This window comes from Xenopus laevis, chromosome 6S, assembly GCF_017654675.1.
Source record: "Xenopus laevis strain J_2021 chromosome 6S, Xenopus_laevis_v10.1, whole genome shotgun sequence".
NCBI lineage: Eukaryota > Metazoa > Chordata > Amphibia > Anura > Pipidae > Xenopus > Xenopus laevis.
Genome location: NC_054382.1, coordinates 97,366,730 through 97,393,435, shown reverse-complemented (window position 1 = coordinate 97,393,435; position 26,706 = coordinate 97,366,730). Strand labels below are relative to the sequence as shown.

Below are 26,706 nucleotides of genomic sequence, written 5' to 3'. Positions count from 1 at the left end.
TGTTATAATTATGAATTCCCAGACTGAAGGAAACAAGATTCAATTAATTTATGTAGTGTAATTAAAGGGCATGAAAAGGCAAAAAAAGAAACCTATCTCCAATATACTTTAATTAAAAAATGTGTACGGTTTTTATAAGAAACCTGACTGTATGCAGTGAAATTCTCCCTTCATTTACTGCTGTGGATAGGAATTGTCAGACGGTCCCTAACTGCTGAGCAGGGAAACAATCATACTTATGAACAGCAGGGGGAGCCCCCCTCTTACTTCCCAGCCATGCAGAACTCAAGCAGCTTTGTTTATGACCATCCCTAAGCAGCCCAGACCACACTGAGCATGTGCACAGTCTTAGTCTTGCAAACATGTTCAACAAAGTTACAAGATGGTGACCCCCTCTAGCCAACTTTGAAAGCATAAATTATTTGTTTGATTAGGCTTGTGGTGCAGTAAGTTCATGTTTATATTTAGTATACAAAATACAGCATTTCTAGCCTTATTCTATTTTAGACTTTACATGCCCTTTAAAGTTCATTTTGCTTGACTAATGTGATAAAATAGAATTTTGAATAATTGTTTTGGGTGACGGGTCCCCTTTAATTTGAGTTGAAAAAAGACAAAAGTCCATCAAGTTCAACCCTTCCAGATGAACCCCAACAAACACATGCCTATTGTATATAGACCTATCTATACATATACAAACTTACATTGTAACCATCTGATTAAGAATTCACTAGCACTTAAGAATTAATTTCTCTATTAATTGGAAATATATCACATTAACACCTACTGACAGTCTATACAAAATTAAAAAAAACCGAGGCCCAAGGACAGGTTAGTTTCAGAAGAGTGGTTTATTAAGCAGTGGTTAACATAACCTAGAACTGGACTGGAAGAAGTTGTACAAAGATTAAAAAAGAATAATGTTAGTTAAAAAACACTGTATTATGTTTAATCAGTAAAAGAAGACCATTTCATTGCAGATCATCGTGTGGTTCGCTGACAATAGCAGTGGACGAGAAGGAGTAGGGGGTCAGCATAACCGCAATAGTGTAGTGGCGATGCCCGGCATCATTAGCTGTGAACACCACCTGAAAGCATAAAGAGCATTTTGTAATTAAAACTTGTACAAAATTGTTAAATAAAAATCAAGCTACAAAATTAGAAATCAAAATGCTTTTCAGGATATATTAGTATATAAATATGTGATATGTTGGGGCTTATTTACCAGTGGAACAGGCACAAGTGCAGGAACGCCAATGGCTCCTTCGGGCCTATGCATGGATCACTTGCAATTGTACCAGTTAGAAGCGGTGATATACACCCAGGACCAAAACTAGGGGTAGGCAGAAGAAGCACATACCTAGGGTGCTACAGTGGGGGGACAGAAGGCACATACCTTTTCTGAGTTTTTACAAATTTTATTACGTTTTGCTATAAACAGCTAGCTTTTAAGTTCAGTGATGGATTATCAAAGAAACCTACACAGTTTATGATGTATAATATCCGAGAAAAATGATACATTTTAGATAAATGGTGATGACTACACCTAAACTGTTTCTAAGGTTAAGATAAGAAAACTAAATGAAACCAAACCTAACAACGCTCAGCTAATATTGAATTTTGATCAAGACAAATAGTATCTTACAAAGATATACAGGAACAGTTAAGTAGCTATCAACACACCACTTGACAAAGTTGCTATTACAGAACAGTTATAATTGTAGCAGTAGGGGTTTGCTACGAGAGTCAAATTGATCCCGATATATAGACCAAAAGTTAATATAAGCTTGTTTAAAATGGGGTTCGGCAGTCTTAATTCTTATCACTTCTTGCCAGCAGAGATCATTCAAGTGAGACAAGATATCTTTTATTGTCGGGGTAGTTTCAGATATCCAATTAAAGAATAAAGGTGGCCATAGACACACGGATCCTATCGTACGAATCGAGGATTCGTACGATTTTCGGATCGTGTGTGGCGTGTGCCGACATCTTTCGTCCGGCGGAGATCGGTCGTTTGGTCGATCGTCAGGTTTGATTTTGACCCGACCGATCCCGCCGGAACCCAGGGCACATCGTAATTGGATCGTACGGCCATATGGCCAAACAATCAGATTACACCCGATATAGCCATGTTTGTTAATGGCATATCGTGGAAAGATCCGCTCATTTGGCGATGTTGCTAAACGAGCGGATCTTTGCATCTATGGCCACCTTAACAGTTTCTTTGTAGCCGCTGTAAACATTGTGATAACATTATACGATGCATTGTTTTGAGGTATTGATTGTGATTACAAATTGTATCCTGAGTAAAGTAGGTGAAGTAATGCCTTGTCTGGGCTTAATTTGATATGATGTTTAAGGTTCAAAAACTTTTCCAAGCTAAGCCAGACTTTACAGACTTCAGGGCAACTCCACAAGTAATGAAACAAGTCAACATTTAATTGGGGGCATTTAGGACAGAAAGACTGAGAACTGGGGCCTGCTATCTTTTTGTACATTTTCCCGTAGCCCAAAAGGATCCGTTTAAAATGTTGAACTCTCCAATTTTCAGGTGTAAAGTTCATATTATACTTACAAATGCAATTTGAAAGTTGGGTAGGTGTGATTTCTTTTTGTAGACAATTTATCCGCCACTTTTTTGAGGAGGACATACATTTTTTGTTGCCTACCCCTAGCCTGGGCCCTTGTCCCCCCACTGCCCACTCATTTACCTAGTCAATATGTGCCAGCAAGTGCTTGTTTGTATGTGCAATTATTCATGTATATGTGCGGGGCATTGGGCTGGCGGACTCTAACATGCAATGCTGTCTATGGCCTACTAGGTGCGCAAAGAAGAGTGCAATGAGCAAATCTGAACAGGGGAATGTACAAAGTGTAAAAACAAGGTGTTTGTCCCTGGTTATGTCAATATAGTAGCATATATACAGTATATATTCAAATCAGATGTACAATGTATGTAGCGACTCATTTTGCAACACTGCCAACGTGACCCAGAAACACAAAGAAACCATGATACCCTTGCTATAAATTTCCCAGTGGATTATGGGAATTAACCAATAACAGGAAAAACAATGGCTATACTAGAGCAACTGTAAAACGACTGCAAACTGAATAGCTAGCCAGTGCACAAAGACCCAACCTGAGGGGAATAAACCAGACAAATCAGTTCTATTCAGTTTCTCTAGTTTCTAGGCTGGGGTCACATACAGTACATTACAAGGTTGCTCAGAGTGGCTTACTTTGTTGATTGGGGTAGAGAGGAGAGGTGACCCCCTATGATGTCACTGCCAATGTTGCACACTATAATAGAATAACATTTATTATATATCATTTGTGTGCTATGGACATTTTTTGGCCAATGGACACTACAGAGGTCAAAGTCCTAAGAGTAATGTCCTTCCTGGTCTGCCTTAAAATGAACATGGGACATGGAGCATGATATTTGAGAGATACAGAAATCAAGAGTTTTTGTTGTGGTTTTCTAGTATAATTTAGCAACATCCACACTTACATCAACGTATTCATGGAATGGAGAAAGGCCAAGTTTTCCCCAGAAAGCCTTTGTCGCGAATTCAATTTTGTAGACTCCTTCTGTGAATTGTTCGTCTGTGGTGAGATTATGGATTTCTCCAAGCTCGGTGGTTTTCCTAAAGAATGAGAGGAAAAGGATTTATAGATTATTTATGAAGAAACCCTGATTATAATAATGTTTTATCATAAATGCCACAGGCTGTTCTATATTAAATTCTCTTTACATTTATATATATATATATATATATATATACACATTATATTTGGCATGTTAATCTTCTGGCAACTACTAGCAGGTATCAGGACAGTATTGGATGAAACTATTTAGATGTACAAACTGTTAGTTTAATTCTTAACTGGCCCTTAAAATAACACTAAAATCACAAATTTAAAAAACTACAGGTGGAAAAGACAAGAGTGACCAAATAATATTTTCAACCTTCTCTCATAAGCTCCCTGCCTACAAATAAATTATAGATATATAGTAATTCATTATCAGGGCCAAAATAATCCCCTTTCGTCCTACACGGCCCAATGCACATTTATTAATAATCGAATTTCGATTTCATGCGAGTTTTTCTAAAACTCTGTTAAATTCGAATATACTCAAAATTCGACTAGGGGGTTAATTATAAAAAAAAAATCTGAATATCTAAAATTCGGATGAATTTTACAGACTCAAAAACTCGAATCGAACTCGAATCGAATTCGACTAAACTCGATTCAAGTTTTTTCTCAGAGAAAGACTCGAATGTCAGGAAGGCTACTAATATGTCCAAATTGGTCCCTGGAGCTCTCCCATTGACTTATACATGAACTCGGCAGGTTTAAGGTGTAAAATAGACGAATTTGAGTTCTTAAAGGGCCAGAGTATGATAAATCTCGAAATTTGAATTAAGACTCGAATCGAGTTTGGATAATTCACAATTAGAATTTGAGAGTTTTGACCATAAAAAAATTCAAATTTTCAATTCGACCCTTAATAAGTCTGCCCCTAAGGGATAGTGCTTATTTTTTATATTTTCAATAAAACAATAGGCGGCACATATACAAAAAAGAAAACACTTATAATATGCTCTTTGAGTCTTACATTAATAAATTAAATTGTATTCTGAGAAGGAGAAATAGCATTTGTATTTCATGTTCAGTTCCTTACCCACTAGTGATCAGCTCCCAGTTTCCGTCTGTCTGCCTGAAAACGTTCACTAGCAAATTGCCAGCGGGGATTCCTCTCACTGCATCCAATACTTTTACCATAAGGGGGCACTTGGAGTCTGTCTCACCATGGGACGAATGTCCCTATGAGATAAAAGAGGATAGACAATTATGTTGTCAGTTAGATTTGAATTATTATTAGCAGGGGCGTAACTATAGAGGAAGCAGACCCTGCGGCTGCAGGGGGGCCCAGGAGGTATAGGGGCCCCACGAGGCCCTAATTCATATACAATTTCAATAAATATTGGAGAAACAAGTCAACCTCTAAACATTTTGGGGGCCTGAAAAATAATTTGCTGTGGCGCCCAGTAATATCTAGTTACGCCACTGATTATTAGCCTTTATTTGTATAGCACAACCCTGCAGCACTTTACAGAGATTATACACATTCACATCATTCCCTGCCCAAATGGAGCTTACAGTTTAAGATCTTTATCATATTCACACAAAACTAGGATCAATTCTGTCTGTTTTAACCTGCCTGTATGTGTTTTGGATACTGGAGTACTGGAAGAACATATACTGTAAATACCTTGCAGATAGTGCCCAGGCTGGAAATGACCCAAGGACCCAGTAGCGTCACTAGAGGGGGGCGGGCCCTGGTGCGTGAAGCGCAGCCGGGCCCCGCCCCCTCCATTTGGCTGCATTTGTCAGTGGCGCGTGAGCTGCCGGGGGTCCCTGAGGGGGTGCGGGCCCTGGCCTGCTCGCACCCCCGGTAGTTCCGCCACTGCAAGGACCCCAACTCTGCAGCAACACTAACTACTGCTGTAGTTGCTTCTCGAGAACCAAAGTGCAAAAAAATCAGAACGATTCTGTTGTGGTGCATATTTGTGAATAGTAGGAGGAAAACAATCCCATTTATTGAGGCTGTGTGTTTGTCACCTGAAATATTGCGCTGCACCCTTTAAAGAGGCTCCATAAATGTGCTTGTTGCACTTTAATGTTCAGATAAGCGGACTACATGATGATATTCAGCAGTTTTGCCAGGGTGTCTGGGTATACCTGAGATATGCGCTTCCTTCCTTATATTAATAAATACAGTAAATAAAATGCTGTATGTTGAAATTGACTTCTGTGCATTCTTGAATCCCCAGCGTGGAATTGTGGGATTGGGGACTAGTTAAGATATGCTAGGCCTCTTTAATTAAGAGACACTTGACTAAATGTATTTTTTTTAAATATAATTATAAATATTGCTTGGCCCCACCTTGGGAGCAGTGAGTCACTGGAACCTATATGGCAAATCCTACTGTTATTAATAAATAAAAAAAATAAAAAAAAGAAAGGCTCACTCCTGTGTTAGGGAATCTGTATGCCCTATAAAAGGTTGTTTTTGTAGAAGGATGTGAAATTATTTTCTGCAAGCATGTACAATCTTTATAAAGTGCAAGTAGTAACACATAAGGGATTACTACATTTTTCATGCAATTATCTACTTTATCATATTTAAGTGGATAGTACCATGTTGAGACATGAGTCTGGATTTATTTTGCTATTCACACTTGTTTGTGACCCACAGTTCATAAACGGAAAGAGCCGCAATAAGCTATAGGTAGAAGGATCAACAGATAGGGGCAGATTTATCAAGGGTCGAAGTAAATTCGAGGGAATTTTCGAAGTAAAAAAATTCGAAGTAATTTTTTGGATACTTCGACCATCGAATAGGATACTACGACTTAGAATTTACTAAAAAACGTTCGACTATTCGATAATCGAAGTACTGTCTCTTTAAAAAAACTTTGACTTTTTTGGGAAAATCATATGATCGTACGATAAAATTGTTTGATTCGAAGTACGATCATACGATGTATAAAATCCTCCGACTTCTAATTCGAATGTCGGAGGATTCTATTCGATGGTCAAATTTCGAAGTTTTTTCTACCTCGAAATTCGACCCTTGATAAATCTGCCCCATAGAGTTGGAAAGAGTAGAAGAAAATAGGAACAGGTAGATAATTAGTTTACCAGTGCACAGATAATCCCCCTGCATAATGGACTCCTGTTAAAACTTTCACAACATAGGGTAAAGACAGGGGGTTGTATACTGGTATTTTATAATCTAAACATATAGTTTTACTCTATATCTCTGTATATTTTTATCAATAGTATGTTCAACCCAAGCCCTATTTACTGAACTCACGTTAAACATGAATAGAATTATCACAAAAATGTACCTGCAACCACTTACGTCTCATGCTAACCATGCTGCATTCAGATTTAACCTCCATAGGGCTCAAGAAATGGGTCCCATTGCCCCAAGATTCATAAATGACCCCTTTAATATTTTACTCAGATGAGCCCAATAATAAATACAATATATATCACCTTAAGAATTATATACACGTATCATAGAATGGTGCTAGAATTAAAGGGAAAGCAAAAGTTGTTCTGGGTATCCCCAATTTACTCACCGGTGGTGCAGCCTCTGAGACAATTGCCAGCAGGGCTAACAGCAGAAAAGACTTGAGAGAAGCCATTGTTGTTCAGAAGTAGTAGGTTATTATGCACCCTGTGCTAGCTGGAGAACAACTGGGGGAATTTATACTGAATCCACAGATAAGTGCATATATATAATGGGAAACCTGCTGATTCAGATTATTTACTTAGTACACAATAAGAGAATGAGTAACTCACACATAGCCTTTATCTGGGGAGATTAGTTTGCTACAGGATTAAACCTACACATTTAATTCTTGTAAGTTTTAGCTTTAAGCACATGCCCCCCCCACCAATGTTCCCTTTAATTCTAGTGAGTGCTTACAATAATGATTTTTTGTGTTTGAAATATTTTATTTGGTTTTCACAATACACCATATCAATCAATATAATAACAAATAGTATGCAGAATAAATAATTTTTTATTAGCATGGTTTAAAAATCTTTGTGCATGACGAGTGATGGTTGGATTGATCCACTACTGAACTATGCATGTATGTTTAAGATTTTCTGTGTGCACTATATTTTGAACGTTGCTCTTGCATTCTGTGGGCAAGAGCAACTCACGGCCCTTTGGGTTTATTATGTGTATCACTGTGCTGATATTAAACTGAGCTACTACTATTACAATCATTGCTGAGAACAACCTCGGAGCACTTGTGAATAGTAGGCGTTCTATAGTAGAGTTTGCCTGTATGGTCATGGAGATTCTGCTTTTGGTAAGTTCTTATGGAACATGAATATATATGCATTGTGTAAATCAGGGGTTATCATAAAGTTCCTTGTTAAAATATTTATTTGCTGAAGAATGGATTGACTCCTTGGATCTTGAAGGCTTTCTTCCATATGAACTGGTTGGAAAACAGAAATACATACTTTCCATGCTGGAAATGGAACCACTGGAACAATTATCCCTTGCTATATGAGTTCTTTACTTGCAGTTGGAGGGAACCATCTGATAGACGCTCACTCGCAGTATCAGAGTTGTAGCCTTTTTTCCAACATGTATCATATAGGACAGAGTTGCTATCTGAAATTTAATTGGCCTCTGCCTCTAGACTACTTTATTGTCTTGGATAAGTAGGATCTAACTCTTGATCTCCAAAAGTGATGGCATCTGTAAGATTGAATGTTGGTCACAACATTTTTTAATGATTCTTGTGGGAGGCTTCTTACTATATCTTCTTTGTTTTTAGTCCACCAGCAGATCCAACTCAGAGGTAGGGAGTCATCCTGAATCTGAAGGTTCAGTAAAATGTTTTTTTTTTTTTTCAGAGCTTGATTCCTACGACTCTTCCCGCTAAGGTGATTAATGCAACAGTTTTGTCTAAAATACTCACAGAAGCCAGGGCCAATGCAGAACAAAAACCAAATCCAGGATTATCTTTGCATGTCCTTTTGTAGATTTCTTGTAATTGGTCAGTAAGGGCCTTTCTGTAGAAGGCTTGAACCCAGAAACTGCTACCATATATATTTCTTTGTAAGAGCTGCTTCCAGTGTCGGACTGGGACACCAGGGGCCCACCCAAAAACTTAGACCAGGGGCCACTCTCAGTACTATTATTCTTCATCTCCTCAATCAACCTCTATTCTCCTAGTCTGTTTTCTTTACATATATAATCAATTATTCCATCTATTTAGCCTCTTTGTTCTCATAGAAATAGGGAATAACCATGAAATAGGCCAAATGTTTAGCAGCATGAGGGTCCACTGACACCTGGGCCCACCGGGAGTTTTCCTGGTATCCTGGTGGGCCAGTCCGACACTGGCTGCTTCAGACTCATTGATACAAGAACTGCTTCCCAGCGTTAAAAGAGGCAGTCTACATTTAGAAATACTTTAACATATATTTTATAGATGGACTTAACCTAAGCAATGTTTCAGCTGGTCTTTATTTTGCTTTCTATAGCATATTTAATCCAACAACCATAAAAATTAGTGTGAGGTTTCAATTGTATTCTTATTTCTATTCTTATTTTTTCATTGTTTATCTTTCATTCAGGCCCTTTTATATTCATTCATATTCCATTATGACTTCCAAACTGCTGCCAGGTTACTAGGGCAATTAGGAAGATAAAAAATGTCAGAAACACACACACACAAATACAAAACACAGAGGATGTTTACAAAGAACAGAAAAGTTTTTTTAGCTGTATTTGAAACTTTCCTTATTTTCCAACCAAAGTATCTAGAGCTGGTTCTGGTTCTTTGAAAGAATCTGATATTAATAATTTCTGATATATTCTTTGTAGGACTGGCAAAATGTCCCCCTTCCTGTATAATAAGCTTGTCCACAGCCCAAACAAAGGCACGAGGACCTATTTCTTCTTTAGGCACTTCTTTCTTTCTTGCTTTAGAATGGAAAGTATGAGGTTCTTTACTATCTGTCTATTTTCCTTCTTACTCTCATTACACCCAAGGCATCACCAGGCCCCTATTTGTGGCAAGGCCACAAAGGCCCTGGGCCTAGGGCGAGAGAATTTCAGGGGCGGCATGCTGCCTAGCTGCATCTGGATTCGTTACTAGCACTGGAGACAAGCACATCAGTCTCCAGCGCTGTGCCCGACTATTTAGAAATGCGCATGTGCGTGCATGCACAGGAAGGGGGAAGAGGAAGGAGACAGTGTTGGGTGGGGGGAAGTGGAGGGCATGACGCTGGGCAGGGGGAAGCTGTGGGGATGGTGCTGGGAAGTTGGAAGCGGTGGGGACAGCACCAGCAGGGGTGGGAAAAGGGGAGGGGGCAACCTTTGGGCTTGGCCTAAGACGACACAACCCAGCACAAGAGCTGACTTTTGAGACATCACAAACATTTAAAAACCCTGTGCCTTGTCCTGCATTGATATGCCACTTCCCTGCTTTTGTCCTTGTGCCTTTCAGGGAATGGACCTTCAGCAGAAACCCCTCAAGAGGAGAAGCAAAAAACACATGTAGTGTGTTAAAAGAAAAACTGGTGCCATAAGAAAGAACCAGAATTAACAGTGCATTTTCTACTAGTAGGTAAAACACAAGGGAAGTGGGGTGACAAAATGTCACTTTAGGATTTGTTATTGAGTACAATTGGTGACTTGGCCAAGGCTGTAAACACTTATGTAAGGCATTGTATACTTGCCATAATGGCTTTAGATCAGTAAATATTGTCTTTAATGATTAATACATTGCTACAATATATATACAGTATATCTCACTATATTATTTTTTTCAGTTACATGCACATATTACATACACATAGTTTAGATGAATAGGGAAAGGTTAGTGGCTCCAGGTCATTGGCATAACTGATTCTGATCTTCATTTCTCAAACAAAAAAGACCATTTCACAATACCAATAGCTGCAAGTGAACGGCATTGGAAGAGCTGGCTTAGAGGATACACCTGTGCACAGGCCATGAACCTATATACAGTAAATGGCCTTGGCTATTTCATTTTATGTATTTTGTAACTTTAGTGATGTTTAATCATTTGCTTTTTCAATTCCAAAACAATATGCACTGCATAAAAACCTGTGTATACAGTTTGCCTTTACTAAATTCTACAGAGGATATTGAAGATTTTGGGAGGCTTAGACTTTGCAAAAAGAGACCAGTATTCATATAAAATAATGTGCTCTCCAGTGGAAAGCCTTCTATGGTAGACTCCCTAAACCTTACCTCTCCTCATTACTAAAGGCCTGTAGTGACATAATAACAGCCACATTTGTGACTTCTGCCCTACTCTACAGCACCAGCAAGGTGAACTTCCAGCCAACTCACAAAGAAGAATCCCGAATGTTTGTCCACTAGGCCTATTGCTTCACAGCAATAGGCCTTCATAGATGCACTGAGATCACTGTGTCTTGTTCTGATTTCTAACTGAAACAGAATGATATTACACTTGACCATATAAAATATAAGGGAGTATGTTTACAGCTCATTGCTAAGAGTGAGAAGAATTTGCAGAAGGGGTTATTAGGGAATACACATAGGGGCTGATTCACTAAATTCGAGTGAAGGATTCGAAGTAAAAAAACTTCGAATTTCGAAGTAATTTTTGGGCTACTTCGACCATCGAATGGGCTACTTCGACCTACGACTACGAATGGAAGGATTCGAACTAAAAATCGTTCGACCATTCGACCATTCGATAGTCGAAGTACTGTCTCTTTAAAAAAAACTGCGACCCCCTACTTCGGCAGCTAAAAGCTACCGAAGTCAATGTTAGCCTATGGGGAAGGTCCCCATAGGCTTGCCTAACTTTTTTTGATCGAAGGATATTCCTTCGATCGTTGAATTTAAATCCTTCGAATCGTTCAATTCAAATGAATAATCCTTCGATCAAAAGGATTTCAATTCCTAGTCGAATATCGAGGGTTAATTAACCCTCGATATTCGACCCATAGTGAATCAGCCCCATAGAAAAAGTTTTAAGAGCTTTGTTTATTATTTTTATATATTAATCCTGTAGGACATTGCAAGACACTTTACAGAGAATGTTCAGTCATTTATTTCAGTCCCAGCAAGACTTTTCTTTCCCTACTGAAGGCACATTCATTCATACATTTATTTATTTCAGTCCGTTTATCAGGAGCCAATTAATCTGTCTCTGTGCTTTTGCACTTCGGAAGGAAACGGAGAAACCCACATAAAACCCTTACAAACTTCCATCGGCATCAAGGACTTTGCACTTGGGAGATGGGAGAGTAACTAGGAAAAATATGCCACACACTAGAGTCCTGCACGGGTCCATTTTTTGGGACACCTACCCAACCCGTACCCGCAACCTGCAATCCACAACCCGGACCCGCAACCCGAATTCTTACCCACTTGGAACCGCTACCCGACCCTACCCGCGAGTACCTTATCCGCAACCTGGACCCGCGACCCGCTGACCATCAAGAATCAGGAAGCGCTGTCATTGTAAACCGGAAGTGACATCATCGGAAGTAGACATGATCAGAAAAAAGGAGTAAATATCGCTACTGAGAAGACAAGCGGCCCGACCCGCAAACCCACAGAACCACTGATCCGCGTCTTTACCTGCAGAACTTCTCCCCTCAACCCGAAAGGTACCGCAGGTTTTTGCGGGTAACCCGCGGGTACCCACCCGATGCTGGACTCTACCACACACCCATTCCTTGGTGCATTTCGAAATCAGCCAGCAGATGTGGCTGAGTAGAATGCTGCCCTTGAAATTGTGCCACCTTTGTGGCCTTCCCACAGATCCAGGCCTGGTCAGCACTGAACCTATGACCTGGGTGCTGTAAGGGGGTAGTGATAAACACTGGTCCAAACATTGCTTTTCTCTGGAAATAATGTTTCATTCAGTAAAATTGGTCTGAATACATTTACTCAGGGGGTTATTTACTAAATTAAGGTCAGGCTTTTTGTGGCAAAACTAGTATTTTTTTTCTTTAAAAGCCAGATGAAGCAAAAAGCCCAAATCTGAAAACCCGCCATCTCAGACCTGCCAGGGTTGTGTATAAGTCAATGGCAGAGGTCCCTATCCTACTTTGACATTTCTGTGGTCTGCACTGGAATTAGCCAAAAAAACTGACCTTTTTGCCCAAAAATCTGAGAAAATTAGGGCTTTTCAGGAAAAAGCTCCAAAATAATGTAGGAAAAAAATGGTACAATTCAGGTTTTCGCTGGATTTTATCAAGTTTTTACCTGAACTGATTAAATTGAGCATTTTTAATAATAAATGAGGATTCTAGTTTTTTTACCCCCCTCAATATTCACTTGACTGTTTATAATTGTAGAAATATCATTGTTTCCTTTTCCTAGAAAAAAAATATTTTTATAATTTTGTTTTCAGGCTAAAATAGTGTATTGCAGGTCATGTTGAAAGTATGAAGAGATGAGTGTATGGGAGCGAGAGGAGGCGAAAATCACGATGGCATACTGGAAAGAGAAGGGGGAAAAATTGTCTGACAGGGCAGTCAGATACCATGTGCCAGTCCAGATTGGTTGATGACACCCAGTCAGGGCCGCCATTAGAAATCACGGGGCCCCGTACAACAAAATTTTTGGGGCCCCCTGGGCCCCGCCCACACTGACGACCAAGTCCGCCCCATATCCCGCCCACATCGCAGTTAAAAGACCACACAGACATCAGCGCTAAAAAAGTAACCCCCCCCCCACACAAGTTGTAAAAAGCTATTGATGGTCAGGGCCCCCTTATAAAAAAAATTGGGGCCCCAAAAAAAAAAAAATTAAAAATTTTTTTTTTTTAAAAACATTGGTGGCAGGGGCCCCCTGTTAAAAAAAACTTGGGGCCCCAACAAAAAAAAATGTAAAAAAAACTAAAAAATAACATTGGTGGCAGGGGCCCCCTTCTAAGTTAAAAACAAATTGGGGCCCCAAAAAAAAATTTGAAAAAAAATTAATTTTTTTTTGAAAAAAAAAAAAAACATTGGCGGCAGGGGCCCCCTTATAAGTTAAAAACAAATTGGGGCCCCAAAAAAAAATTTGAAAAAAAATTAATTTTTTTTTGAAAAAAAAAAAAAACATTGGCGGCAGGGGCCCCCTTATAAGTTAAAAACAAATTGGGGCCCCAAAAAAAAATTTGGAGAAAAAAAAATTTTTTTGAAAAAAAAAAAAAATGGTGGCAGGGGCCCCCTTACAAGTTAAAAACAAATTGGGGCCCCAAAAAAAATTTAAAAAAAAATAATTTTTTTTTGAAAAAAAAAAAAAACTGGTGGCAGGGGCCCCCTTACAAGTTAAAAAAATTTGGGGCCACCAAAAAGAAAATTAATTTTTTTTTTAAAAAAAAAACCCCAAAAAAAACAATGGTGGCAAGGGGCCCCTTACGAGTTAAAAAAAAAATTGGGGCCCCAAAAACAAAAGTTTTAAAAAAAAGATTGGTGGCAGGGGCCTATAGAATATTAAAATAATACATTGGTGGCCAGGGGATTAAAAAAAAAAAAAACACAAACTGGTGTTCAGTAGAATTGAACTCATGGCTTCAGTACTTCAACTTCGCCTCCTTTCGTGACTTCGGGTCTTTTCACCGCTTCAGGACTTCGGCTTCGGCTGTTTTCGTGACTTCGGGTCTTTGCGCTGCTTCAGGACTTCGGCTTCGGCTGTTTTCGTGACTTCGGGTCTTTGCGCTGCTTCAGGACTTCGGCTTCGGCTGTTTTCGTGACTTCGGGTCTTTTCGGCGCTTCGTGACTTCGGGACTTCGGCTTTTTCCGTGACTTCGGGTCTTTTCGTCGCATCGGCTTCGGCTTTTCGGCACTTCCGCATTCGGCACTGAAGAGGCAAGACGTACGGCTCGGGCGCTCGTAAGGGGGGCCCGGATCTTCAAAAAAATGCAGCGCTGCCGGGCCCCCCTTCATGCCCGGGCCCGGTACGCTTGTCCCCCCTGTCCCCCCCTGATGGCGGCCCTGCACCCAGTATCAAGCTATGCAAGTACATAAGGATCGTGGAAATAATCCATCATAAAGAGTGACTTGCTTTGCCAAATAAATAAATCATTATTCCACACCACCAAAGGCCTGGCCTTATTCATTGAGGCCAATAGCACAAATTGAAGCAGCAGAGAATGAGCATTGAAAGTGGTGCAAGTGTAAAAATTTGTAGAACTTAATGCTGCTCTTATGTGATTTTTCCTCAGGCATTCTTTCTTTTTATGATCACATTTTTAAACATCTATATGTGATTTTACATCATGGCATAGCATGGCACTAAAATGATGAGAAGATCACAGATGCAAATGCCATTTAGGTTGGCCTCAAACAAACACGTCAAAATGATCCATTTTTCATATACCACTCTGTACTCAGTAATAAGTACAACAGATCCATCAATAGGACATTAACACTTGCATTAAACACTGTATGTTCATATTTGCAATATATAAACATGGATGAACCTTGGATGGAATTGTAAGAAGAGAAATTGATTTAAAAAAATACACATTTATTTGCTCTCTGTCAAAAATCCTAAAGGTACTTTATTCCTTTCAATTTCTCCAAACAGTTGAACTTATTTGCATCTGATGGGGGCAGTTAAGGGTGACACTACTAAAACACATGACGTAATACTGCAAACAATGCGGTGCAAATGGAAGACCAAAGACCAATTGGTACCTCCTGTGGATTTTTGGCCCCCCAGCCTGACCATAGATTTTTTTTTATTTTTACAAAAGTCTGACCCTTGGCATGTAGTAGGTTGGATAACTAAACTGTCATATGCCTAAATTTATTGGTGTAAGACCTAAGAATAATGTTCTATCAAGCACCAAAAGCCTAATTAAAGGCTATCCTCATGTCCAAGCACACGCAACATATATACAGACATACAAGGAACAAACATGGATTCACGTTCACACTTGCAAAGTCACAAGTAACACAAGTTGCCCCTGTTGATGCCAGTGGGATTGTGCTAAAATTATGGCATGGGCAAGTGATTTGTGGCAAGTAAAAAGAAATAGGAAAACAAAAACACCTTTTCTGCTTGTGCCCCTTAGGAGCTGTAGTCGTTTCAGTATTTAAGAAATGTATTGCTGTGTCTAGCCATTTCTGTCTGCTCAAAGTTCGGCTGGTACCTGTGTTTTCCATTGTCTGGGGGTTTGTTTGGTATATCTCTTATCGACACAGAGTTTGCAAGGAGCATAGGTACAAGAGGAACAAATATTATAAAAAGATGAAGATTAAACACTTCTTTGTATTGCATAAGAGATTAGGGTAGTGTGTTTCCACATCTTTAGTTAAATGCTGCTCAAAAGCTCTGAATACTGGGCAATTGCACAAATTCATTTTTTTGCATAATGCCATCTTTTTCTGACATTTAAACTACAAATGTTATTTTTTTATTAAAACCATTTAATTCACCCTCTAGTTTTTATATGGGTTTTATTCTAGAGGCAGAGTAACCAGAACCAAAGTGATTTATAAGGGCCCATATAATCACATTCTGTTTAGTCATTGCTTGATTTACTCAAATTATCAAGACATTTGAAGCGTTGTCTTGTCCCTGCTTTTCATTCTCTCCTTTCATTTTCTAAAGTGGGATGAAATTACTAGCATAAAGCTGTACAGTAGTAATGGGCGAATAAATTTGCCTGGCCCGAATTCAAGTAGAATTTCCGCGTTTCGCCACCGGCGAATAAATGATCAAATCTCCCCCGGAAATTCGGCAAAAAACTTCCTATAAATAGCTTGCGTCTAAATCGCCACGCGCCAACATTATTCGGACGCCCATTGACATTAAAGTCAGCATCAAAATTGACGCAAACTACTTTTTCTGCAATTTCCGATTTTTACAATTTTTCTGTGAAAATTTCAGATTTTCGTGATTTTTCGTGAAACTTTACGTTTTTTTCATTAATTTTTCACCGTAATTCGCCCATCACTACTGTCCAGCACTAACAGTGGTGTAACTAGATGTTAGTGGACCCCCAACATAACCAGATATTGTCTTTTTTTACCAATATAAGTTGAAATAGCTGATTATTTAGGGCCTCATGGGCCCCTATACTTCCTGTGCCCCCCTGTTACTCCCTCAGTGGTAGAACTACCGGAGCAGCAGGGGATGCAATTGGACCAGGGCCCACAACACTGAGCACTACTTAGAGGTGAGTAGAAATTAGAAAGAAAATGGAAAAAGAGGGACATTGGAATACTATTCTTTAAAGCCAGTAGCTCACATAGCTTTCTATTGCAGAGTCTATTTTGTGGTGATGTTGTCCCATTATAATCTACATCCATAAAAAACATTGTTGGCATTCTGTTTCATGGATAATGTTACTTCAATATTATATTGATTTATGAGACAATGTACAAGTTATCCAGAATGCTCAGGACTTGGGGGTTTCTAGATAACAGATCTTTCCTTAATTTGGATCTTCATACCTAATGTCTAGGAGAAAATGATTTAATCATAAATTAAACCCAATAGGCTGGTATTTTAGTTTGGATCAAGGCACTGCTTTATTTCTGTTTTATTATATTATTACAGTGAAATAGGAAATAGTTTTTAAAAACTTGGATTACTTGGATAAAATTGTATCTATGGCAGACAGCCATCCTGTAATTCGGTGCTTTCTGAATAATAGATTGCTTATGTTACTTTAACAAGTTGTTTGCTAGTATAGTTACTGTATATAAAGTCTATATACTTCAATCCCACAGAAAGAAGGTATACCCTATGTTGAGGGAAGCACTTCTAAATGCAGGTTTTGGACCTATTTTATTGGGACCTGGAGTTTTTCAGATAACAGGTCCTTCTGTAATTTGAATCTCCATTCATTAACTCTGAGAAAAAGAAATAAGAAACTCAATAGGATTGGTTTGCCTTTAATAAGGATTAATTATTATTTTAGTTAAGATCAAGCACAAAGTACTGTTTTATTTTTACTGAGAAAACGCAAATTCTTTTTAGAAATGTGAATTATTTGATTAAAATGGAGTCTATGGGAGATGGCCCTTTCAGTAATTCTGAGCTTTCTGGATAATGGGTTTCTGAATAATGGATACCTATACCAGATAACCAACTTTATATATCTTCTACTTGACTGTTGTACCAAAAAAAAAAGTTTGAGGATTCTGTTGGCAAAAGCAAACCATTGCAATGGGTTCTTCAGTCACCTCCTCTTTTCCCAATATATTTGTGCATAGACTGGAAGAAAACTTGTTTCTGAATCATAGATTGGGAGAACACATTATCCTCTGTTTAAGATAGAAGATAATATGTTACCAGAAATGGTAAATGAAGCTAGTATTAGCCACGAATCTGTAAAATTTCTGGTAGATATGTTGGGTATAAGCCTACATTTCTTAAATGAACAATTTGGCATTAGCCCATTAATAATAGAAAATCAGCCAATCGGTATAGAAAAAGTATAGTCGGAAAAGGAAAGGAAAGTTCTTACTCGCGGATGAGGACTAGACGATATCTAGTCAAGCCTTGTTTATGAAAAGAGTTTATCAAAATTTCCGTTAAAACCATGAAATAATTCGAGATAGAGAAGTAATTTGCTGTATCAAAGTAAAAAAAGACGACTAGCAAGGTTCACATTCATTTGATTTCTAAATAGTATAGAGCTATGGAAATACTGGCCAATTCCACAAGGGCTTAAGAATTTTGGTTAGGTTTTTGTGGATCCCCCTCCACATTTTTATCTATAGCAAAGGGAAAAGTATTAAGGAGATATAATGCCTTGCTAAACTCCAGGAAAAAACTAATATTTTTGGGAAATAAAGAAAGGTGCCTTTCCATGCCTACATTGTTTATGTTGTACTTCTATAGTGACATAAACCACCCAACACGGGCATGTAGATTCTACATTGTTTTCTTTACAACACTGTTGCATGTGGGTCTTCCTTATTGCTAAATTACATTGCCTGCTACCTGTTCTTTGGAATTACACCACCTATGCCCCCATTTCTCTTTTGTTTTTGACAAATACGTCCAATCAGTTAAACACTGAACCTTTGGATTGTTGTACTAAATACTCTGATGTGAACTGTTTCAACCTCTGTCAAAGACAGAAATCCACATGACTTGCACATGTAGTTTATAGCGGAAACAAACCGCCAGTTACTTTTGTATTGAGTAAAAACTGTTTAAAATTGTTTCAGTAGAATTGCACAGACCCCAATTTAAGGAGAACTCTTTTGGGCCAGTTTGTAGATGGGGGAAAGTTGCACTCATAAAATAATTGCATCCAGGCAGGTCATGGCCATAGCCATATACTGTACTTTTATGCATTAAACTATACAGTATGTGATTTTTTAGAAGCAAAAGATTAATGAAACATAAAGGGAGCCCCACATCTACCTTTTGTCTAGCACTTTCACATTTGGGGTCAGATTACCTAAAGAGCGAAGTGGCTAACGCTAGTAACTTTTCGCTAGCGTTGCCAACTGCAGGGACATCGAAGATTCACTAACAGGAGCAGGCGCCAATTCGCTAGCAAACGGGACCCATCACTTTGTAAGAGAAGTTCTTTGTTTTTCTGTGCTTTGAAGAGATACCTCTATGCTCTCCCATTGGTAACTCCCTTTTACTTTTGTATTTGTATGTTGTCATGTGCTAGTCTATAAAACCCTGTGATCTCTAAGTTCTGGGTTCTGGCTCTTTGTGAGTTCAGAATCCATAGAGCTTGTGTAAAATAAACTTTGTCTTTCATCTCAAGCTGTTTCTGGTATCTGAATTCCCCCCGACAGAGCTATTGTACTATTCATACTAATATTCCCAAATCAAGAACTCTGCATGCCCAGCAGGTGGCAGCAGCCCAAAAACACCTATAATATTTCATATATTGTACTGTACATTTCCACTGCGAGTTTGTTGCTAGGGACCACAGGTGGAAAATTGAGGGAAAGCATTATCAACACAGCCTCAATAATTTGGCTTAAAAGGTATACAGCATATTGTCCCTTTTGAAACCTTTTTATTTAATGTAAAGCAGAGTCTGCCTCCTTTTTGACCACCTCAGCCTAAGATTTTTGGCTTTTCTACTGAGACCAAATTAAATACATTAGGGCTCATTTACGGCCACAGGCAATTTTATCAAAGGTACTTGTATAAAAATGCACTCCTTGCTCACCTCCGTATAGTTAAGCTTGATGCCCAATCGGGCACTGGGGAACTTATTGAGGCAGGGGAACTGAATCTACTGCCACCTCCAGACCGGGCATCAATAAGTGCCACATACTTGGGCCTAAAGAACACCAAAAAGTATGCCAGCAAACACAATAAATAATATTCTGTGCAACAGTGCCTGATTTGCAACAAAGAACATGCGGAGCTGCATAGACTCAGATACAATTGTGGTGGGTGCAGTGCAACTGTGTCAAGAGAATTGCACATTTGCTTCTGCAGTGACACCAGAATTCTGGGAAAAAGTGGGAAAATTTCACTTTGCATCATGTTAATTAAGTAAATGCTCCCTATTGCGAGCTGCTGGCCTTCACTGTCTAATTTTTGTATATCCTTTAAAATTGTGTTTGTGATTTCTTAAAAGAATGATACAGGCCTGCACCGTTTACAAAACAATCATTGCAAAGGTTTAGCTTGTGAAACAACAAGTTTTATGACAGGCAGGAGCATATTAAAATGAACCAGTGCTTTTATAAATGCATTTACTGCTTTAAAGGGGAAGTAAAGTCTAAAATAGAATAAGGCTAGAAACGCTGTTTTTTGTATACTAAACATAAACATGAACTTACGGCACCACAAGCCTAATCAAACAAATAATTTATGCTTATGATTAAGTTGGTCACAGGGGGTCACCATCTTGTAACTTTGTTAAAATCTCTGCAAGACCAAGACTGTGCACATGCTCAGTGTGGTCTGGGCTGCTTAGGGATCATCATAAATTATCAAAACAGCCCAAGTCAAATAATATCTGCCAGAAGCCGATATAGCAAGACTGATTAATAATCAGAATATACAGACTGGACTGGGTTCTGTGTTGTCATGTAATCTAATGTGGATTTTATAGTTTTTGTATTGTTTAATACAAACTTTCTCCAACTCTGCAGAACCAGCGGCTGCAGCAAAATAATCCTCCAAATAGAATCACAGTTTATCTGTTTAAATCTGGCTCAATAGTCTTTGTCCCTGCAGCTGCAGTTGGAAACAGTAAAGGGGATGTAAAGGCAAAAATAAAATCCAATGCAAATCTATACACAGTCACCGACTGCTCTACAGGGAAACAAACAAAGCTGATTGAGTTCTGCATGGCTGGGAAGTAAGGCGGGGGCTCCCCCTGCTGTTCATAAGTATGATTGTTTCCCTGCTCAGCAGTTAGGGACCGTCTGACAATTCCTATCCACAGCAGTAAATGAAGGGGGAATTTCACTGCATACAGTCAGGTTTCTTATAAAAACCATACACATTTTTTTAATTAAAGTATCTTGGAGATAGGTTTCTTTTTCATTAAAGAAAGTAAAAATGGCATTTTACTTTTTTGCCTTTATATTCTCTTTAAGTTTTATCTTGATTCATGCAAATGTGATGGACTGCATTTAGCTTTCTAAATCTTTTCTGTTAAATTGGACAAGTCAACTGGGGCTTAAACATTAGCAAAAGTTATTTCCCCAAGTTGTTTACAAATAGTTACAGCTAGAAACAGAGTTTGGTATACCATAAAGTAGGGGTCAGTTTTTACTAAGTGCCCATTGTTACTGCTTTCATTATAAAAATGCTGACAGTTAAACAACCAGCTCCTTAGGATCAAAACACTGGTTTGGTTCGAACATATTATGAAGTTATTACAGGTATGGGATCCATTATTCAGAAACCCATTATCCATAAAGCTCCAAATTACAGGAAGGCTATCTCCCATAGACTCCATTTTATCCAAATAATCCAAACTTTTTCTCTGCAATAATAAAACAGTATATTGTACTTGATTGGGTTTGATTGGGTTTATTTAATGTTTAAATGATTTTCTAGAAGACTTGAGGAAAGCCCCAGGTCCAAAACATTCTGGATAACACGTCCCATACCTGTACTATACCTCTGGAAAGCAAATCATAAGCCTTTAAAGGGAAAGGAAACATTAAAATAATAGACCACTTCTGAATTCACAGATACTATGGGTTTACCAAAAGATTTAATTGTAACAGTTTTGCATTTGGTTTCCTGCGAGGTTGCATTAGTAAGTGTTCTGTATGGGCAGCTTTTTAAACATACATGTTGCAATTGCTTCACAGTGTGTTGCAATAGTCTGTGTATTCTTTTGGGTCAGTGAAACTGCTGTCGTTGCTACAGGATGATTTAATTCTGTGCCTTAACATGCAACCAGCAGAAAGGTGCAGTCAAATAGTACATTTTTTGTTTTAGGCAATTTCAGTAGGATGCACAACCTCCAAATGTTTCCACAAATGAAATCAAATATGCTGATTGGGGGGCATGTACTGGTCAAATATAAACTACAGACAATAGTGCATTGGACAGCTGCAAGAGGTCTATTCAAATGACTGTATTGTAGAACTGCCGATGTTAAAACAAGGGTGCACATACAGGCTAATGGCACATAAAGGGAACAAACTCCAGTCTTTATTTCTTCAATACACTTTGGACGCGCACTGCAGGAACTCCTCGGACACGGTGTAAGATCAAAGAAGAAACTTTTATTTCACATCAAGTAACACCTTATGCGTTTTGTGTGTTTCCACATGTAATCATAGGTGTGACCGTTCAACTTAGAAATGTATAAATGCAAAATGAAGTGGAATACGAAAATGTATTGTTTGTAGCACCTGTACTAATCTGGTTTTAGTTTTCACAACCTCCAGTCTTTGCCTGATAAGTGGGCTCAGTTGTTTGGAGTGTGCTCCATTTGCTACTGCAAGTTATGCAAAAGTACCAGGCAATGCAGTGAATACAGACAGGCAAACAGAATGCACAGAATGCAGAACACAGATATGTAACCTAAGTACTAGGGTTTGGACATATCTATCAATGAAGGCAGACTAATTTATTAATTTATTAATTTAGTTATAAGATTAACCTCACTTGTGCCCATATCCTGCAATAATGAAGGATCATTATGAAATAACAAATGATTTCAGTATATAATAGTGTCCTGTTCCCAAAAGTCCTATGTTACTTACTAGGTGAATACTGTTGTTGCGCAGCTTCATGTGCAGGTTGTACAAACAATTTAATTTCGCACATTTTTCAAAATGCAGTGAATATTTACTCTCAGATCTTACATAGATGCATAGTAAGTAAGGTTAAAAAAGTACACCTGTCCATCAAGTTCAACCTTTTAAGTCTATATAAAACCTGCCTAATGGCTAACTGATCCAGAGGAAGGCAAAACCCCCATTTGAAGCCTCTCCAATTAGCCTCAAGATGGCAATTGGACTAGTCCCTGTATCAACTTGTACTATGAGCTTTCTTTCATAACCCTGTCTCTGATAAATAGAGCATTAGAGAGATTATTATATGATTCTCTTATATATTTATACATGGTTATCATATCACCCCTTAAGTGCCTCTTCTCCAGCGTGAACATCCCCAATTTGGCCAGTCTTTCCTCATAGCTAAGATTTTCCATACCTTTTACCAGTTTAGTTGCTATCCTCTGTAGCCACTCTAATTCAATTGCCTAGTGCAGTCCCATTAAGGGTATAAGTGGCTTGGATATTTTTACTTTTATTCTTAATCCGTGAAACTGAGGCGACAATGCGTTGTTGAAAAATTGTCGCATGCATAAAAATTGTTGCAAGTCAAAATTATTCGGACACCCATTGACTTGAATGCATTTGGATCAAATAGTTCAAATTTGACTTCAGCTTTCCTCCAACCAATTGATACCATACCAGAATAAAAGTGAGTCTGAGAAAATAGAAATTCTAAAACTGAACTAAGCTCTCTTAGTACCTGGGGGTTTATTCCATCAGACCCTGGTACCTTGTTCACATTAATTTTCACTAAAGCTTTATAAATCATTTCCTGAGTCAGACCCTCACTAGGGGTGAGCTGAGCCAACAGTACAACTATGAGGTGGGTCTGAGAACTTTTGTATCCACTATATAAAAGAACTGCACATTTGCCTTTTCTGTATCTGTTACAACCATACTGGTACCATTATTGTTATTTAACAACTTCCCTCCTTCAACAATAGGAGACTAGACAACTGGTCACTACAAGTAGTTGAAACCAAGACCCTTTGACGGTCTGGGGTGAAAAAGGCAAAACTATAGAATAAAATAGGAAGAATAAGTCCTCTCCCCACCCCATGTGTTACCCACCTCCATTCCCGCTGTAGATGTGATTAGGCCAGCTATATTGGAGCTACAGATGGGCAGTGTTTTATTGCTTGCAAAGTGGTGGAACTGCAAAGGACTGAGTGGATAAACTGTTAATACAGAATACCCAAGCGTAAATAGCTTCACAGGGAGGTATAGAGACACATGAGACAGTCTGCAAACTGGCCAGTAAAGGGCCCCAAACTGTTACCAAATCAAAGAGACATGGAAGGGTCTTCCATAAAAGAGTACAGTACCCATCTGGAGCACATGTTAAGGACTTAGCAAAAAGAGAAGAGGGCTGGCTAAGGATATATGTAATGTATATTTTGCCCCTCTCCTGTTTGTATAATGGAAATATTGAGTTTTTGAATTAATTGTGTACTTGTCCCTAGCTATGAGGTTATTACTCACCTTCTGTCATATTGATCTTGCAGTTTCAGTTTTGCATTTTGTTAGATACCAGACTTAGTGGGCTGTCTGACCACAAACATCCCAATTCCCCATAGTCGTTCTGTAGCCCTATCAACCCCTTATAGAAAGCCCAACTGGGGGCACAACATATGGGGTTTCTAAAGACATAGACAAATTGACTTGTTTTCTCATAGTCTGCCCATGATATGCACGCCTAGGTATTACTATAAACTAATCACACTTTTCAGTTGTTGGGGCTGCATCAGAATGTCCCAGTTACCCATAACATACCTCCCAACACTTTGGAAATAGAAAGAGGGACAAAAAGATTTAGAGAGGCGAAATTGTTTGACCACACCCATTTGTGGCCACACCCCCTAATTACCATGTTAATTTTACAACATTTGGCAGGTTATGAAAGTTTAAAAACATTTCTATTTTTTTATGTATTACAGTTTTACTAATGAAGGTGAATTGCCCTTTAAGATGCAAGTCACAGTTTCCCCAAAAGATCTTAAATTGTTAAATTGGTTCTTTGCTTATCTTAAATTGTTACAAAAATATCTAAGTGCAGCTGCCACGTATTGTGGGCTCTCTGCCAAAAGCCAATTAAGTGAGAAACTTTGTATCAAAGAGAAAGTCGGGACATTTCAATAACAATCCGGGACTGCAGGTTAAGCTGTCAAAATCTGGACTGTCCCGCGAAAAACAGGACAGTTGGGAGGTATGGGTACCCAGTCTCCACCTATACCACCACCATCGTTGCTACCTGTAAAGAACTGCCAGTAAATTGTAAAGATTAAATAGATGGGAAAATGAGAAATTATAAGATTACAGACATTACAGTGCAATATACAGTAAGCAACATAACATGCTGTGTTCCACTTGCATTTGGCACTTACATGCACCTGTGTCAGTATAAGCCCCTTCTTAAGAACTGCTTGTGTTTCTTCCAGCACTCTTCTGCAGCTGAACACTTTAAAACTGACAGCAGGGGAGCACACAGAGAGTTCTAGTCCTAAAGAACAAGTCTCACTGAAGGTTGCTTGCTCAACACACTGTGCCATTTTTAAGCTGTTGGCGACCCCTTCTGGTCAATATGGGAAATGTCATTACCCATCTTTTCACTGGAAAGATGCCCAGCTGAATAATTTCCCAGGGCCCCAAGCTTCTGCAAGTACAGAACAAAATACGTAAAATGGCAAGCTATAGGGTTCAAAGCTCTTAAAAATAAAAATACTAGGGCACTATCAGCTAGAGAATGTCTCTTACAAGAAGTATTGTATCTCCCACTCAGTTGTATAAAGGAAATATACATAGAGACACTAATACTTGCAGACATGTCCTTGTTTTGTTTAAGGGCAAATAAACATATTGGGTACATATGGCTTATTTATAAAAAAAAAAGTACATTTTACATTTTCATTTTACAGTATTTAAGCTGAATAAAGATGGTCACATTTCTCATGCTGTTTATTTATTTGGTGTGGGAAAGTCACAAAAAATAATGTATACACTGTATTTAGCTGTAACCACGTGGGTCCCGGCTGTGATGCATATGGATACTGCAGTTTTAAATTCAGTTTTGTTCCATAGAAAGGCAGTAATGAAATCACTAGGGCTCACCTGCCACCCTCCTCTAAGGAACTAGCATGAGTTGTTTCCCACTTTGAGACTATTCTGAGAGTTTCTGGTAGAGAAAGGATAGTTAATAACATGGTAATACAGTGCTGCCTCTGAGTATAGACCCAGGCTTGGACCAGATATCCCAGCGAAGTCTAATTTTAGGGCAGGGGCCTGGAACAGTAGGGATTATGGTTGAATTCATTGACAAGCAGTAGTGTTCCTATGAGCTGGTAGGTATCTGGTATTCCTACTGATGTGTAAAATCGAACTTAGTATGTAAGGATAGGCATTGGAAGAGTAGGTCACGTATGTTAAACTTGCTTTTTTTGGTTGTAGAGGAATAAAGCTGTAATCCAAGAACAGGGCTACCCTGCTTGTTAAAAGGATGGTTTACCTTTAAGTTAACTTTTAGTATGTTACAGATTGGTTAATTCTAAGCAACTTTTCAATTGGCCTTCATTTTTTATTTTTAATGTTTTGTTTTTGAATTATTTGCCTTCTTCTTCTGACTCTTTCCAGCTTTCAATTATGGGTCACTGACCCCATCTAAAAAACAAATGCTCTGTAAAGCTGACCTGTTATTGTTATTGCTTCATTTTATCACTCATCCTTCTATTCTGGCCATCTCCTAATTATATTGCAGTCTTTTATTTAAAAAAGTTGCAAATTGTCTCAAAATATCAGTCTCTGCAAAACAAAACAAAAAACCAACAGTTAATTTTAGGGTCAACAACCCCTTTAAATGGCTTTTCTCCCTACCAGGCCCTATACTTTTCCCCAGCCTTCCTGTATGAGCCG

At 38.6% G+C, this 26,706-nt stretch overlaps 1 protein-coding gene across 2 annotated transcripts; it reads right to left on the bottom strand.

Annotated features, from left to right (window-relative positions):
• Positions 1-832: 832 nt before the first annotated feature.
• ttr.S (transthyretin S homeolog) lies at positions 833-25,364 on the bottom strand. Of its 2 annotated transcripts, none has more exons than XM_041567858.1 (4): positions 25,185-25,364; positions 4,688-4,830; positions 3,512-3,647; positions 833-1,088 (listed from the first exon to the last, which is right to left on the bottom strand). In XM_041567858.1, the coding sequence occupies exons 1-4, from the start codon at positions 25,347-25,349 to the stop codon at positions 972-974; spliced, it is 561 nt and encodes a 186-aa protein (XP_041423792.1). In that variant the 5' UTR covers positions 25,350-25,364; the 3' UTR covers positions 833-971. The 2 variants fall into 2 exon arrangements, with proteins under 2 accessions (XP_041423792.1, XP_018079172.1); XM_018223683.2 differs by lacking the exon at positions 25,185-25,364 and adding an exon at positions 7,158-7,254.
• Positions 25,365-26,706: the final 1,342 nt, after the last annotated feature.